Here is an 18509-nt window from a genome sequence, read left to right as displayed (position 1 = left end):
CGATACTGAGAGCCACACGCAACGAGGAGCGAAGGTCGTCGCGTATTTTGTTACGAATTTTTGTTCGGTGTGCCTTTTTAAGAACCACCGGCGTTAAATTTAATTTAGCAATTCTATAAAAAAGAGGAAATGAAGTAAAATTGTGCGCACTGCCACCACTATCTATGTTACGCGTTTTTTTCTCTTCTTTTTACCTTTTTTGTACAAATAAAACCCAATCTAACAGCCGATCCCCTGACTGTGGAAGTTCCCCGCCGGAAGTCGACAATCCTGCGCAACGTCACAGAGCAATGATAGCGCAAAATAGTTAATCGAACGGCTTCAAATGATGCTGTTTCACCGGTCGATCCATTTAACTACGCTTGAATAAACCACTCGTTGTGTTCGAGGTCATAGTAATATAAATTGACCGTTCGTTCTACCCACCCTTACGCTGTACGACGTACACTAAAATTCCTTCTACTTTTCTTACTTTGTGATTTAAAACACTTTTGTTGGCCACTCAGCGGACATACTCTTTCGGCGCTGCCAGCCACCCGCCGGGTGCGTCGACTTTTGGCGCGATAATTTTGCTTGCGTTCGCTAATCCTATTCGTTTCTGCGTTCCTGTGTTGCGTGCGCGTGTGTCTGTGGTAATCGATTTGCTTTTCCGCGCTTGGGCGGATGTTGCTTGTGTAAATGTTTTGTTCCCGAAACAACAACGTTCGTTCGTCCGTCCGTTAATATATATTTTGAGGAAATTTAAAAATCGCTTGTAGGTGTATGCGCTACGATCTAATTCATTTCTGGAAGGAAATGTAAATTTACCTTTAGTTCACATGTAAAGTTCCCGTCACCGTACACAATATTATCAATAATCAATTCGTGATTAGTTCCCTGGGGCGTTTTTCAATAGAACGTTTACTGAACACCGTTTTCTCTGAAGTATTTGACTATTCCGCAAACATCGTGGAATCGGGGAGGGCGGTTTGCCCGGTGCCCGGCCCTGCCGTGGCGAGTGTGTGATGAATGGTTTAAAACTTGGTGAAATGTGGGACGAAAGTAGCACTTTTGTAATGTTTTTGCTTGCTTCTTTCTCCTTCTCTCTCTCTCTCTCTCTCAGTACGCTTCAATGAGGCAGTCTTTTACAATAGTAGTTCGGTGTACACGTTATCCCAGACGAAAGCTTTCACTCACAAGGTATGTAGAGTCGAGTACAAATGGCTACTAAAAACCCGGCCACGCTGCCCGTCTGGCGCGCGACATAAACGCCGGGCTAAGTTACGGTAGAAAAAGAGGCGCACTTCTCACCTCACAAAACGGGTGCATTTACAACAGCGCTTGGAACAACTCCAGCTTCTTGAGGCTGTCTTGAGGTGTGTGTGTGTGTGCTCTTACTCGTCCTCCCACGAGCCGAATGCAAGTTGCGGGTGCTCTGCTGTGCACAATTGTTTCCCCCACACGTTACTCTGTTCAAATTCCAAACACCGTGTGGCCACATTACGTACGCTTTTTATCCACGATTCGTGGGTTACTCTTTCCATATTGTGTCCTTTCGGTAGGATTTCGTTTTTGTTCGCTTTGAATTCACTTGAGATTCACTCAATTCCTCAACTTTCGCTCATTCGTTCGTCTAATTTAATTTATTCTAAATACGTTAAAAATTAAAGATACTAATAGTGTACTGCTCCCATTCTTCGTACTGCTAGTGTTTGTGTGAGTTCAATTCATTTGTGTTTCGTTTAGTTTTCGTCGTTTCTACAACCTCGTATAATATTCTAAAGACTCGCAGCTGTTTATTGTAACTCTAGAAGCACACACTCTTACATCCAACCGCTGGAACCGGATGCGACCAACAACGTTTCGGGTCGGATCTCTAGCCACATCAGATTCTAGGGCTTCCAACTGAGCTAGAGTTATCTGCATTTCAGAAACACAGACATTTCTGCTCGAGGTATATCCCGATAGTGATTTTTCAGGTTACCTTCGAGGTCCCGGGTCACCGCCTTTTCTCGGGAAACTAGAGTGAAATGTACTCAAAGATCTTTAACCCCTGAACGCTGTTCATCTGACCACCATTTATAGACAGATAGAGTTGCTTTTCTGCTGAAACTGCTTATATCTCCTCTAAAGTTCTGCATTCTAATAACACAAATTCACGCTCGAAAAGCAACAACTCCCGGGCCGGTCAACAGGATGCTGTTATGGAAATGAAGCTAAAATAAACACAACAGTAAAAACCGATAGAAGAAAACATATAAGGGAAGACAAGAACTAAAGTGCGACAACCAATAAACCAAACAGCATAGTGATTTCTTTCCATTACACGAGGAGTACGCGAATAACCGGGTTGGCTTTCGACCGTGCCACGACGGCAACCTTTTTATGCGTGATGCGCGCGCGAAGGAATACGGTTTGTTTGAAATGGTTTATTTAATTATCGTTTTCGTATAATAATTAAAAGAAAGTATAAGAAAGAAAGTATAGCGTAGAGGAGACAAAAGGCCGGTGTTGTTTCTACCCTACAAGACCCCGCACCACACAGCCACAACATACCGATGAAAATTGCTTTCTCTCGCTATATCTAAGCTCTCGCCCCTCAAGCTACACGCGAACGACGTACCATCCATCGGCTCTCTCTCTTTCTCGTGGCTGTGGACAGCGTTCTAAGAGGCGTTTCTCCCTTCTCCTATTGCAGAATCTCCTGACAAAGGCTGTCCTAAAAAGGGGTCTCTTCTTCGCCGCGCGATTAATTATTATTATGAGAACAAAATTTGCACCACTTTGCTTGTTGACGCGCTTTCTTTCTTGTTCACAACACACGTCTCTCCAAAGTGTGCTGCTCCGCTGCCGGTCCGCTTAAGCCCCTAAAACACACGCCCAGCACTACTACTATGTGTGTGTTGTTGTAACCCTACAATTTTAATGCTTCTTCTGTATAAAGAAAATTTTACAATTCGAAGATTTGCTTCTTCCCACACAGCACAGCATCGCACAGCACACCACACTCTCACAAAAGCCCGTTTTTGTTTCACTTTCGCTGCTTTTCGTTACAGTAACAATATCCTGTTTGGCCGTGTGGCTGGCGGGGGGCGGTTTCTACTAAATCGAGTGGTTAAAAAAATATCAATGGACAAATAGTAGTGTGTGTTCGGATGGGAGGAGAGCCAAACTCAATTTCCTTGTTTGTTTGTTTGTTGTGTGTGCAGTTCTCAAAAACGAAGACCTTGGTTTTCTCGGTTCTCCTTTGCGCATTCGTTTGCTGCTGTTTGTTGCCTAATTCTTACTCCCCAAACTCTCGCGCGCGCTTAATCTTTTCCGTGCTGCTCTTTTCTCCAGTTCTTTTCTCTAATCTAATCCATTTTTTTTATTCGTTTTGCGTGAAGAGCGCCGCGCCGCGCTGTTATCTGTTTTCTTCTCTTGTTTATAATTATAATTATTATTACGAATTATAATTAATTAATAATCAATAGATGCTGCTGTCGGGTTGTTCCAGCAAACGGTGCTCTTTACTCAGTCGTTACTTCTGGTGCTGCGGCGGGTGGTTGCTGATGGAGTTGGGCCGCTTTTTCTGGAATTTTGTCCTGCAAAAATAAAAAAAGTTACCATCATTTAGAGACTGTGCGCCTTTCCCCCGATTTACACAAACTACTGCTGCGTGCGTACCTCCTTTTTATGCTCGGCGTCTCCATTGAGGCTTTCGGTAGCGGCTTTTTCGTGAACTCCATTCTGGCCGTGCTCGGTAGTTCCGTTTTCGGTTGAACCATTCTCGGTCGTGCCATTGTTGCTACTAGTTCCGTTCTCAACCGTTCCGTTGTGCTATTTTTAGGTAGGGAAACAGTTTGTTCGCGATTCGCGAGGCGCCGAGAAGAAGATGATGCCGGTGGTCGGCAGGCCGAAGATCAGGAACGCGCGCGCGGCATAAAGGATGAAATAGTGACACAGCAGGAGAGACGATACGCGTGCCCGCGTGTACGGTGCAACCGAAGACCGACGGCCGAGGAGAAATTGCAGACAGAGAGGTGGTGAGGTGGTACAGAGACAGGGCGAAAGAAAGAGAAAGAGAAAATATGTGTGAATATGTGTAGACATATATACAAGGAGAAGCAATGGCCGGAAACTTGGTAAATTACAATGTGCTAAGAAGCCACAAAATGAAACACACAGAATTACCAAACCCATTCCGATGGCAGACTGATTATTAGTTCGCACTCGACACATTCAAAAGTCCCTCATTCAAACGAACCCCGCCGGTCGCGGGTGGATTGCAAAGCCGAAGGACAAAGTTTCACAGTTCATCGTTAGCGCCCTGTTTTTGTGTTTTCTACATGTTTCAGGGGTGTAAGCGAGCGGATCACGACGAACTTGAAAAGGCGCGCGCGATCGATGGTTAGCTTCATCCACTCTGGTTAGCAAATTTCATCAGAAGAACCACAAGCTTTGGGAACGCGAATTTTGTTACGGATTAACTTCAAACCAAGCCAACACACACACACGCACACAAACACACACACTATGGACAGATAATTCTGTGTGAAAGGCGGTACGAAACAAGTTGCAGAGAACTGGGGAACGACAGAACATCACGATAATAAACACACGTTTTGTCGACAACACGCGGATCGGAAGTTTCAGGTCGAGTGTGGAATGGAGGAATTTTGAGATGAAAATTTCCTAATCAACGCAAATGGAGATGAGACTATGGCGACGATGCCAACTCGTGAATGATCGATGGGGGGGTTTGGTGAAAAAAGGTTTGATGTTTGATTTAAAATAGAAGCACGAAAGGGCACCAAAAATGAGGCGAAAAGAATAGAGCCCAACCGCACCTAAATATGGTAAAAAAAACTGTACACACAACCACAATCATTCAATTCAATCACGAATTCAATGTTGTTGTTCTCACTTTACAGCACAGTATGGTTCAATCAAACCCAACAACAGCGCAACGAAAACGCAACAATAATACTAAAATAAATAGACTGAATGAACGAAAAAAATGAATAAGTTAAAACCGATCGAATAAATAACTGCAACACGCATTCACACACCTTCACCCGGGGGCTTTACCTGCGCACAACAAAATAAATTAAAATCGAATTACAAAAACAAACAAATGGGATAAACACAACGTGAAAACGACACACTTCTTGCAAAAGAAACAAATAAAACAAACGGCAAACATAATGAACACAACTATAAATCACTAAAACTCAGGCACAAGCGGTTCCGATTAGACAGAGAGAGAGAGGAAAAGACAGACAAGTCAGAGTGAGAGCAGAAGGACACAGGACACACAGACGGATAGCGAAAAGATTGCCCCGACAAACACCAGAACCGAAACGAAGTTGAATATCAACTGCACTTGCACCGTGGTGGCCACCCGCTTCTCCAGTTCCGCCGGGCCGCCGCTGCCGCCGACGCCGCCATCATGATGCTGATGATGGTGATGGCGAAGAAGGTGGTGTGACGTGGTGAGGAGCGAATTGGCCTCCTTCCAGTGGAAAGCACACACACAGCACACACACATTTACACAGTGTTGTTGCGCGGGTTGCAGCAAAACAATTGCACAATAGAGACACCAAAGAATAATAGATGGTGGGTGGTGGTGGTGCGTGGGGGTCGGCGAAAGGGGGGCGTAACAGGCAGGCAGGCAGGCAAGGCAAACAGGAAAAACAAACAAACAAAACAATCAACAAAAAAAACAAACAAACAAACAAATAGACAACATGATGTGGTGTGGTGGGGAGGTGGTTGGTTGTGAGGAGAGGTTCACGTTTGCCTCTCGTTCCTGGGCATGGGAGTAGGATGGTAAGATGGTCGGTGGTGGTGGTGGTGGTGGTTGTTGTTGTTCTGGTTGTTGTTGTTGTTGTAAAAGTAGTGTTGTGGGTTCGCTAACAGAGAGAAGAAGAGTGAGTGTGAAAGATTATTCACCTTTTGCGCGACCGTTTCCTCAACTTCAGCCGGCGCCGCCGCGGGCACCACCACCGACTTTTTCGGCGGTTCCTCCTCTACCACCGACTTCTGCTCCTGCTGCTGTTGCTCCTGCTGCTGTTGCTGTTGCTGTGGGGCATCCTTCACATCTGCCGGCACTGTGCTCACGGCGTCGTCTTCCTTCGGCAAACTACTGCTCGTGGCCACATCAGTATCCACCGCCACCGCCGCCGCCACTACTTCGTGCGTCTCTAGCTCTGCTACAACTGCCGGAAGGGAGGACGGGATGGAAGCACTGGTGGTGGTGGTGTTAGAGGAGAGTGTGGCCTCGTCACTCGCAGATGATAGTGCTGCTGCTGGTGGCGGAAGTGGAACGGCAGCGGTGGCGGCGGCGACGACGGTACAACTGTCATTGGTCGGAGATTCGGGTGGCGGCGGAAGACTGACGTCACTCTGGGACAGGGTTGGTGGCGACGGGAGCGACTCGAGGCTGTTCTGGGGCAGCGGGGACGAGATGTCCACCGACAGCACACTGTTGTCCAACCGCAGCTCGTCGGCCGGCACAGCAGCAGCGATGGTGGGCAGCGGCGACGGTAGGGAATCGGGCACCGGTTCGTCGTCGTCCACGGCCGGCGGTGGCGGTGGTGGCGGCAGATCGTCTATATTGTTACTGATCTCATCGATAGCAGCCGCAGCCGGAGCAGCTTCTGGCAACGTTGTCTCCGCGCTCTCAATCTTGTCCACCGCTTGCTCCAGAATTTCGCCAACCGCTTTGGTGACGGTCTCCTTGATCTCCTCGATCTTCGGTGGCTCCTCCTCGGCTACCTCCGGAACAGTGGGATGATGCTCCACCACAGCGACCTGCTCCTCCTCTGCCTGCTTCACGACCTCGGCAAGAGCCGATGATGGTGAAGAACCAACCTCCCCGACGGTGACTGTGCCCTGCGCTACCTCAACGGAACTACTCAGATCCGACCCTCCGGCGGACGGCGGCGGTGCCTCAACGGCCACCACCGCTGCCGCAGGCGCCTCCTGCTGAACTTCACCCTCCCCGGCCTTTGCGCTCTGATCACCCTTCTCCTGCTGCGGCGGTGGGACCACCGCAGCGGAACCCACCAGCGAATCCTCCTCAACGACCTGTGACGACATCGAAGCCTCAACGAACACCATCACCTGCGAGGGCGGAGGAATGGAGGGCAGAGGGGGTGGAGGGGTACTGTCACCACTTTCGGGCCCTGCCTCGACCATCGTCGCTACGACCTGTGCCTGCTCGGACTCGCTAACGACCGGTGGAGTGGTAGTAGTGGAAGGGAGAGTAGAAGTAGCCGCGACGGCGGCAGCGGAATCCGCTGCCACTTGGGGTGGTGGTTGGACGACGTCCACTACCTCGACCGCGTGCGGCGGGGCGGCTTCGGTAGCCGGAGTGGAAGTAGCAGTGTTTACCTCAACGACCGGCTCCTCCTCCGTGACTTTCTCTTCCGCTGCAGCGACAACGACGGCGGCGGCGGCGGCGACAACTTCCGGTTCCTTTTCCTCAACCTTCGGAGCCTCCTCCGGGGTGGCGGCGGCCACAACTGCCTGTTCCACCGATTCCTCCTTCGGTTGGCCGTTCTCGACGACAACGGTGGGCGTCTCCTCCGGTGTGGTGGTGGTGGTGGTCGGGACTGCCACAACAACAGCAGCAGGAGCAGCCGATGGCGGTGCAGCGGCGGCGACGGCGGCGGTTTGCTGGGCAGCAACGGTGACGGCCTCGATCGCCGGTTCCGCCACTTTGGTGGTATCGGCGGGAGCGGCGGCCACTTCTACGGGGGCGGATGATTCGGGCTTCGTTTCACTGGTGCCAGCAGCAGCGGTGGGCGCTGCTGTGGCTTCCGGAGCCACGGCGACAGCGGCAGCATCCTCGGTGGGCTGCACAGGTAACGCGTGACCAGAAGATAGGAGAACGAGAAAAAAAAATGGATTAGACATCACGAATCGGGCAGTTCTTTCGAAAGATCTGATCTACGCAACGACAACTTCTTCATCACAACTTCCTACTCCAGAGAGGTTCCAGAGGGTAAAGCACTATCTTCTGGGCACAACACATCGATTCCTTCCCACCATTCGAACCGGACCCGGACGATATTCACCTTAACACCTCCCATGATAAAGTACACAATCAGGAGACCAACTACAGCGGCAAATACAAAAGCGAGGAGAATCTTGACAAAGTTGAGGGCAGCTTTCTTTGTGACCCACAAAGAAAACTGGACTGCACTGAGGGCGGAACTTGGAAAATGATCTGGACGTACTCCAGATCACACACACGTCACACGGCACAAATGGCGCTCAGAGTTCTTGGAGGCCCTCGCGCGCACTCTCCAGCAATATCTGGTTCAGTAACTTTGTTCCACAAGCCACACAATCCGCCTGGTGGGTGGCTGGATAGGTAATTGATAGGTAGGGCGAAGATCTGATCGTTCACTTCTTCAACTCGGATCTTGGGGTTTACTTCGGGGTTTTCCGTTCAACGACCGTTGTTCCCGGTGGGAGCTTTGGCACGGACTGATCGCCACGCAGTGGAGTACAATTTAATTTATACGCCGCCTCGGCGACAACAGTCCCTGCTGACTCTCAGTCGCTCTCTGCTCAGGTCCAAACGGTGTGCGCGCGATCGCGCGTACCGTAGGCAAGAGAGCTCTTGGCTCTAGTCAAACTGCGCGCACTTCCGCACAAAACACACACGCGAGAAGAGTTCTTGCGCGGTTCGGGGTCTCCCCCGTCGAACGCACTCCACAGAAACCCACGCGCCAGAGAGAGGGACTGAGAGAGACCGCCACAGGATGATGGCGGAAACCCCAAACTATACGGTGGTGGGTCGGGAAATGCCGGGCAGAGACAGAGTCACTAGTCAGGAAGACATGGCACCACCGCCAGTGTCTAGCCCGCCACCAACCCGACCAACTCGACCGATCGAGTCTCGAGTGGACGTCAACGTGTCGCAGGGTAAACACACACCGAAGGAGGAGGCGACCGACCGGAATGCGACGGTGCCGCTGCTGCCAGGAAGCGTGGCATTTCGCTTCAGTTCATTCAGGCGCAGAGTTAAAATGTTGTTCGAAATGGAAGCGCGGCGGGTCAATCCCTACCACCCGCGGGTGGGTGATGAAGTGGCGTGGCACTCTGCACGCGGGGCACCCCGAAGGAGGAGGAAATAGTGTGGGCTGACGAAACCGATTGCGCGCGCTGCAGAGCGCACTGAAGCGCAGGGCACTTGAGAAAAATCCTTGATCGCCCAGACCAAGCGGATACAGGTTTCGCGGGGAAGCAGCGCCGCGGAGCAAACTACTTCAGAACTATTTTTACCGCCCTCCACCAACCCAACACACGACGGTGATCTTGGGGTTCTGTTGCTTGCCCTGGGGGAAACTACGCCACAAGCCCCCCGGGAGGGGAAGCGAGAGCGGAGATGAGCAGATATATTGGAATAATTAAAATACGGTACGAGATAAATGGTTCAATCGAGTGGCGAGCTCTCGAGAGGCCACTGAAGAATCGTTCCCGAATCGTGCGCGCATCTGAACCGCTCCACACAAACCCAAACAGATGACCATCGTTAATTGAAAAGCCAGCGACGCGACCCCGCGAAAGCTCATTCAGCATCCACCCAGATATGCTCATGCCCGGCCCCCGATCCGACCGGTCGGCCGGCCGGCGCCTTCGGGGTGAACTGGTTTCAGCGCAACAAATGGCGAGGAGAACCCCTACGCGCGCGGGAAGCGAATCGCAGAGCTCGACTCGATAAATCAACAGGAACACACGCCGGGGTTTGTCTCCAACAACGGGTCCCGCCACATAACTGGTGCGCGCGCGACATATTTACATGCCCCCTGTGGGTGACGGGTGGGTGGGTGGTGATCGCTTTCCTTCCGGTGTGGACTTTGGACAATGCACTCACAGAAGCCCCCCCGTCTGAGATTTAACTTCTGGCTCTTGTGAGTGTTGAAAGTCCACGCGTTTAGAGGCTTTATGGGTTGATCCGCGTCAAGAAATGGATCGTTCTCCTTTAAAAGCCTTGGTGTGCAAATTGTTGACAAGGATCACCAGAAGATCACTGATAAAATGGGCGATGTATTAGCTGATTATTGTTACGGTCAGAGCGGAATGATCAACTGTCTCATTCAGCAGCACACTAATTTTGAGCGCAACGAAGTTCTCGTCTGGACGACCTCTCTGGATAATAAAAGGAAAAGGTGTACCCCAAATAAACTTGAACGGAAATTGGACGAAAAATCAAACCATTTACTTTGCCTGTACGATATTTTAACAAACGGCGCAAATTTTTGTCGATTTCTATTCGACCACTCTTCGAACATCGTACACGTGACAAACAGAACAAAAAGGCAGGTCTTTAGTAATAAAAAAGGTGCTAAATGCACTGTTCCAATCGATAACGCTAAAACAGTACACAATAATGGACTTTTCGTCAAACCGAAGGCCGGGAAGCAATAAACTAATAAAACAAAAAAATGGCAAACAATCTGAAGGATAATAAACTATCCATTGTCACAAGAGAGTGTAAAAAGAAACACAAACCACAGACAACAGCGTCAACGCACCCATTACAACCCCCACAGGTCGCAGTTCCATCGCCGGAAAATGGTGATTCTGAAAGAGAACGGATGGATTATGGCTTCCGTTGCGAAAATTGATAGCCCGGGCGGTCCGCAAAAGGCACTCCGGAAGTCAATCAACCGTGAACCAATGCGTCGTCGTCGCCTTGCGTAATGTAACCCTGGAGCCGTTTATGTGGCTATCAATGTCACACTAACGCTAAAACCCTTGCTCCATTGGTGCTGCGAAAATCTCTCCACATTCCGAACCACATCCCACGTGTGCTGAGTAGTAGTGAGTACTGTGACGCCTTTCTCCTAGGCGAAGATCTGGAATTCACCATGGTTGATTGGTTGGCAGCTGGGGGGTTCGGTTTCGGATGTGAATTCCGGAGACTTCGTGGACGTTGGATATCTCATCTCACACTAAAAAATTATTACAATAAGCACAAAGCGTAACTCTCATTTCTTGGCCCTCATCCAGGACGTAGTGGTCCAGCAGTTCCAATTCTTCTCGAATGGCATTCAACAAATCACCCTCAAAATTCGCGGTACTTCCGGGCCGACACCGCCGCATTGTTGCCCGTTGAAGGAGGTGCCGCGCCGAACCTGGCGCGAAATGTTACTATTTTTGGGCCGAACGCAGTTTCGCGGCGGCCGCTGAGAGGGACGACCACCACAAACTGTTGCCTGACACAATAAAAACACTTTTCGTTTCTCCAAATGAGATCGCAAGTGGTTGCCGCGCGCGGATGGCGTCTTGCCAATTTTGGTATACGCCACCAACATGTCGCCGCGGCCAGCGAGAGTTCGATGATTAATTCTAACGATTTTTTTCTTGCTTTTGATTTGAAGTTTCTGTGGCCAATTGCAAATTTGAACAATTTTGACTTCCAATAAATTTGGAATTGACCCTAATATAATTTCACAACCGAGAACATTCGTGAAACAAACTTGAATTAATCATCAGCGCTCTCTCCCCGTCAATGTCTTAGGATACGAGAAGGTAGTACCAGCACCAGCGCCCCCAGAAGGAATATGCGCCGCCCTAGGTTCAAACCTAATTACAACTTCTCTTTCGCCATTAAACATTTCCCCTGTCAGCGTAAAAAATTCTTCGTTCCACAGGCACGCGTCCTTGGTCCGCGTCGTGTGTGCTGTGACAGATGCCATTGCGGCATTGGCCGGCGAGAAAAAAACAAACAGGAAACCCATCTTTTCCTATCGCACACGCAAAACCGAAACATACGCACGATAATCCCAAGGACAAGACGAAGTTTTTCGGTTGCCAGATTTGCAAGCGAATTTTTTTCCGCACAAACAGTCCCATTCGAGATGCCGCGCGCTGCAGTAACAACATTCAAAGTTCATTCTGTATATTTTGTTTACAAAATTCTTAAAGTCGGCCGTGTGGTTGTTGGAATGTGGTGTTCCCGCGCGTCGGTACTACGCGGCGCCGAAATTAGCCAATGAATAAATATGCGTCAGCAGTAGAAAAATATATTAAAAACTGTGCCCGGGTGTCATCGTTGCCGCTCTCGACGATGGGCTGGCTCCCGATGGCGTGTTTGGAAACGCTTGGCTACCGAACTGGCCAACAGAAAACAGAAACCCCACGACGTTCGTGTGGTGTAGTGGAGAAATGAACGGAACACGCCAAATACACAGACGCAGCTTTTTACAACATGCCGTACACAAGTGTCCGCTTCTGGCGACGGTTTCGGAGCTAGTTGGAAAATCAATCAAATAATATCCAAGGATTAAGGATTCATTTTAATTCTCTTTCCAGGTTGGCAGAGCACAATGCAGAATGTTGCCAAACAGTCGTCTATTTAAATGGCCACAAGAAGCAAAATGATGGATCGCTGCTCCTTCATATACTCGACACGTTAACTAGACTGCCAGAATGGGTTTGTCTGCTAAACTGTGCGCGCCTTAGACTGCAAAGGGGACTCAGCCATCTTTTTTAAAACCAGAATCGTGTTTGGGAAGCAGCAGCTCAGTTTAAGGCTGATTTGCTACCAAACGTGAACGTTAAATCATGTAGCTGTAGCGTGAAGTGATCTTTAGCTCGAGACATTTAATTTCATTAACATCGCGAAAGGAAGTGCATTTAATTCGGTATCTAAAATGCTACAACATCAATCCCGATTTCGATAACTGACCAATGATTTGGAATCAAGACCAATACAGGTTCCAAAATGATCTAAAATCCAATTCCAAAAACTGTTTTTTGCTTACAGGTGTGTGTTCGACAACCAGAACACCGCGGTGCCGTGGACACATCTCGTTCGTCAGCCGAGTCTTAGGGGTCATGTGCGCGCCTGCGCTGGCTCTTTAGCAAAATCGTTAATCATCGGGCGCGGAAGATCGTCAACTACTTTCATTATTTTTAACCCATTTTGTCACATGTAAAGCGGCGTGTGTGTTGCTCATTACGTCAAATTTCGAAAAACTCCCTGCAAACCAGAAGTTTGGTCACATTACAATCCATCATCACGTGGTGTGGTGTGTCACTTCTGTTGCTAACTTGAAACCTTGAATTATGACGGGCGACGAAAGATGCCTCGCATTAGTTTCTCCGCAACAGCTGATTTTGCCGCATGCTGCTGCCGACCTTGACCATCCGCTGCTGGGAGAGTCGTAATTCGTGTCGTAAATCGAACGGGGCACCGAAAGCGAAACTATAAGTTTATCGCAAACTGGATCACCGCCGACATGGTGGTTCCGGAATTGGGAACTGTGACCAAAACAAAAACAAATTACGAGTAGCGCGGCGAGCGCAGTTGTTTATCTCGCTGGGGTTCCTCCAACTGGTGCGTCACCGGGGAGGAAAGCGACACACCAAAACACACATTATTCGCCGTCGATTGATCGTAAAACTCTTAACGACCCTCGCCCAGGCGCAACAGCACACCGCGCGTCATCGACACCGATGGCGGTCCCTTCCCCCGGGGGGTTCGGTATATCATTTTCCGGTCATCATTGGTTGATGGGGTTTTCGAAATTTCCATCACGCGCAGATGCGCGATAGCGATAGAGTCCCAGTCCCGGCCAGAAAATGTTCCGTGCTGTTTGGCTGCTGCAGCGCAAGAATTTATGGAAATAGATTCTCATCAACCCGCGCACGCTCTGCTAACTGAGGCCGAAAATTGCGCCCTCAAACAAGGGAGGGCGCGCGTCCTCGAATTCGCGGAAAACACAACCCATGGCTCGCCGCACCGCAGGGCATAGTATCAAATTTTGATTTGGCCGAAAAACGGCGGCAGTAAACAGGCGTATCGGGTCCAAAATCGATACCGCGAGCGCGATACTGTTTGGGCCACAAGAATTGCTACACAATCAACGCACTATAAAGCGATTTCATAATTGCCATAAGCGCTTTTGAGTATCTTGGGGAAAATATGTTTGGCTTGTTGGTGGTCCCCTACAAGCCGCCGTCGTCGAAACCAAACACTTCACTTCACTGTTGTGGTTCTCTCTCGTGCATTAGTCAGGGATGCCGCGCTGTATACCAGCCACTGGCCACGAGGAGAGTAGTGGTAGTGGCCATGAAAAATCGGTTTCCAACGATGCGTTTTGCCCCAAAAATAATTTCCTTCAAGTGTTGTTTAGCCACGGGCCAAACAAAGGTGGGACAACGAAAAGACTCGCTGCTCCTGCCACACTAATGTAATGTGTTTTCGGGGTAGCGGTGAAAACAAAATAGTATTTCATTTTCCATCCCACCGAAGCGCGATGACCACTGCGCCTTGAAAAAAACATTCTCACACGCGCGGCATTTTGCGTAGGCCGGTTGGCGGTTTTTTGAAGAGCGTGGCGTAGTATTCTGCGATGTTTTCATTCACTTCTCGAGCACCTCTGTAACTATCTGACCCTTTTTGGGGTACTAATTGTAAAGGTCTTAAATCTTTTGAATATCCATTGAAATGGGTATCGTCAAGGTGAAGGATTCAAAAGTCGGCTTTTCCTAGGAACCAAAATAGAAAATAGTTTTCATTGTCAAGTGCAAAACATTGCGATTGCGTGAGAGTAGTTGTGCTCCCGAACGGGCCAGGCCACTACTAGAGGCGGTCAAAACGACGACGCAATTTACGCGCGGCTCGTTCCAATAGCGCAATATGGCCGCGTGCCAATCCGTCACACAAAATTACAAATGCACCGCTTAATCGCACCTTTGCCCCATTTATCGCCGACCGGTTGAAATGTCGACAGCTGAGAAAATTGAAAGAGAAAAGTTGGATTTAATCTTAAAAAGTATCGGCCCAACGTAAAACACGGTTAGGTCGAGCGGGCGGGTCGACGGCGTTTGATGGTGGCCGTGTCTAGGCGTACTATTTGATAACTTTTCCTAAAATACATCACCAAACAAAGCGGGACGGAAGTTGTATTAATTTACACCGACATTTTTAACATTGTATGGATTGAGTATCGATGTAGGTTAGAATGGACACCCATCGCATGCAGAGTTCGACACATCCCGCCCCGGACGAAACAGGTCTACTTTGGAACTCACAAAACAATAGTTTCCCATTAGTTGGACCGAGATTTTTCCCATTTTTCCCCGCACTTACCTCTTCAGGAACTTTCTCGCACTCGCCGTTCACGCGTTCCTCGTCCTTCTCCTTTTTGGCCGGTTTCTGTTTGTCCTTCTTGTTGAACGACAAACTGCGGAAGGACCACTTCTTCTTGGGCTTCTTCGCCTTCTTGCTGGCCTCGTCTGCCGCCGGTTTGCTGTCGTTCAGCAGCGACTCATCGTTGCTACCATTTTCTAGCGTTTTGTTCGGATCAACGTTCTCGCCGCCTTCCTTCTCCGACGCTGCCGCTGGAGACGATGCTGGGGCTGCAGCAGCAGCGGCGGCGGCTACGCTCGTATCACCGCCGCCGCCACCACCACCACTACCATCGCCACCCTCTTTGTGGGCGGCTTTCTCTGTGCTGGAGTCCTTTTCATTTTCGGCCGCATCGCTCTCAACCTTCTTTTCCTGTTGGCCAGGCCACGCCAGTCGGAGTCGATCGGAGAAGCCGGGGTGGTCACGCAGAACAACAAGGACAAGGACACACGCACACATCACACATTGAACGAAAACGATCCCAAATGTTTGTTGCGCGTGGGGCGTGGGAGAGTGTAGTGTGACGAGCCATGATTACGATTAGTATGTGGTATATGAAGGTGGTAGTGGTATGCAGAGACGGATATGTGTGTGTGGTACACAAACGCATGGAGAGAAGAAGAAAAAACGAAAAACAATTATTAGTACGATGTGAGAGATTAATTAGAATCGTTTGAGATTTGATGAATAACACATCTCAACAGGGACTAAAATTTAAAATATTTTCATGGTAAGCACATATCGGCCAATTCGAGTATCATATTATCCATCAAAACCAAATATCCTTGATCCATTGGAATGTTTGTTGTTGCTGTAATTGAGGTGTATACACAAAATATGCACTTTTGCACCGTAAATGCATTTTAGACCACATTTTAGATCACATTCCAGCCGACTGTCGTTTACGCCTGGAAGTATGCAATTCGCCGCACACGTTACGCTCGATCTCGGGCCGGGCACGACGCGTTGATCGCGGCGATGATCTTTCGCAGGGACAGTTTTCGAAAGTGCTTACCGTTGCACGTTCAACTAATGGCTACTGTTTATGTCGCTCGAGATGTAAACAAATAAATGCTGTGTGTATCGTTTTATTTTCATTGCACTATGTCAGCAACGCGATGCACACGCCCGCCGCCGATGATCGCGTGGATCGTTGCTGGGTAATAAACACAAACAATGGCCAAAGGGCCGTTTTACGGTGATACCCTGCCCCGCCCCGCTATTCCCTTCTAACCAATCATTTGTACACTTCACCTCCTACTGGCGGGGGCACACAGTAGTCTCAACGCCACAGTTATGCCGGTCCTACGGGACTTTTCCTATTTTGCTTCCACTTTTGGAAATAAACATTTCTGATGAAATTTTTGGATGCGTCAGCACAAAAATTGACGGTCAGATTCTGTTACACATTCCATTGGTTGCTAAACAGGGCAAATGCCAGTGGAACATGACACATCTTTAGTAAATGCGCAATCCCTCTTATTGGCGCCGCAGACTCCGACTAGACTCATCCGTTAATCATCACGGGCACCGTTGCTGGCGTCTATATTTATTAATCCTTATCTCCTGTGTGTCTCTCTGGCAGTCGTGCACGCTAAAGTCACGCACCGACGGTGGAGTCACTTAAAAAGAAAGTTTACTATCATCCTTTGAACCGGGGCTCCACACCGATAACCCCTGCGGGCTACACCACAGGGGCGCCACAGAACAGACCCTTTCGTGAATTTACAAACTACCCTCGGGGATCAGCGAGCCAAGCCAACAAAGAGCAAATCATTATCGCCGGGGCTTTCAGAAGAGAGCTAACTCCGGGCTGTCTTTTACTAAAACAAACGAAAAACCCTTTAGCCGATCGAACTGCGTCGTGCACATTATTGCACGCGCACCACAGCCAGCCAGCCGCCAGCAGTCCAACGTGAATTAATGGAAAGCAAAACAACGCAAATGGAACACAGCGCAACCGCGTGCGGGCTGCGCCTGCAGCAGTTATGATGATCGTGATTATTTTAAATGAGAGCAAAACCCGAACCGCGCGCGACCCATCGGCTAGGCCAACGGCCAGCTCCTGCGGTAATCTTTTGCCGGCCGCAGCACCGCAGGCTATCTGCACGTGGTCTCCGCGAGGAAACACTGCGCAATGCAACAACGTGTGGAGAGGAGCGCGGGCAGCACTAGAGCACTGCGCGGCGCGCTACTTGCGGAGGAGAGCCTTAATGGATGGAGAGCAAAAATGGAAAGCATTCCGCGAGGGTGGTATTTTGTGCCCCGCAGGACCAATATGCCAATTAATCCACTGGGGTGGTCATCGGGTGGTGGTGTGCTCACCACCGGAAGAAGTTAACCTTGTTTACGGTTATAACAACTACCGCGCGCCGCCACTGGCTGATGGGGTTTAAAAGACAGCGAAGAAGAGTACCTGGCCACACCGAGGAGTCTCGAGAAAACATAAACCATAAACATCCAATTAATTGGTTTTGAATTGCCGTTAGTGTATCGAAAAATTCCCCACGCAACAGCATCGGATGAGGTGCCCGGGGGCAAAAAGGTGATGAAAGGTAGAGGCAGAGTGTGCTAATATTCGGCCACCGCTGGTGGGGTGGTGGTGCCCATTAACAGCAACCCGCACCTTTGAGTGTGCGGAGAAATTTGTGTAATTGGGACCTCTCTCACTCGATCGACACGAATGGGCCACGGGTGTGTAAAAAGTATGATTGGTTTCGTAATTCGCAGCAGCCACAGCCTCAGCATCAGGAAATAGAACGTGCGGCGGAGTGGCGATGGGGAGAGTAGTCAAGCCACGGGGACGACCGACGTCAGTCAGCCTGCCCCGGACAGGCGGCGGCAGGAAGGACTCCCCTGTTGTCTTGATTACTTCGAACTCAATCAACGAGCCCCGGCGCTAAACGGTTAACAAATTTTAAACTGGGGTTGAATGGGCAGTTCAATGCGTCCATTAAAAACCGATAAACCGCAGATTATCTAGGGTCAAATGTTTGGTCGAGTCAGCAGTCAAGGAGTGGTATGTTTGACGTATCTGGGTTCTTCGCCCAGCGCCATCATTTAATAGAGTAAGATCACACTCTAGGTTCAAGTTTGACGACGACACAGTTTTAGAATTTACAACTCCAATCCCAGAACAGCCTAAAACAATATGGCTTTTAATACCTCTTAAGGACGCCCGGGGCCCATTGAAATGGCAAACAAACTTCTTTACATATTCATAACCTTCGCTAACAACCTTTGGTCGTCTAGCCCCATTGGGCGAAGTTTTTGCCGGTAGCTGCAATATTTGGACGCCCCACGGATCGTTCATCGTATCCCTTAGCTCTTATGGTCACGTGTTTATGTTCTTCTTTGGCCCTCTGCTGTGATAAGTGATTCTTCTTCGCT

The 18509-nt window shown here is 49.4% G+C and overlaps 1 protein-coding gene across 1 annotated transcript in view; it reads right to left on the bottom strand.

Moving 5' to 3' along the window:
- Positions 1-2984: 2984 nt before the first annotated feature.
- LOC128275094 (A-kinase anchor protein 200) overlaps positions 2985-18509 on the bottom strand; it is a 42912-nt gene continuing 27387 nt past the window's right edge. Inside the window, exons 3-6 of the mRNA XM_053013482.1 lie at positions 15081-15491; positions 5915-7822; positions 3646-3798; positions 2985-3563 (exon numbers count right to left, since the gene is read on the bottom strand). Of these exons, the coding sequence (XP_052869442.1) occupies positions 3489-3563; positions 3646-3798; positions 5915-7822; positions 15081-15491 (2547 nt within the window). The 3' untranslated portion in view covers positions 2985-3488. The remainder of the gene's footprint in view (positions 3564-3645; positions 3799-5914; positions 7823-15080; positions 15492-18509) is intronic.

The sequence above is a fragment of the Anopheles cruzii genome, chromosome 3 (assembly GCF_943734635.1).
Source record: "Anopheles cruzii chromosome 3, idAnoCruzAS_RS32_06, whole genome shotgun sequence".
Classification (NCBI taxonomy): Eukaryota; Metazoa; Arthropoda; class Insecta; order Diptera; family Culicidae; genus Anopheles; species Anopheles cruzii.
Note: the sequence above shows the minus strand (reverse complement) of the source record. Positions and strands in the feature narration are given on the sequence as shown.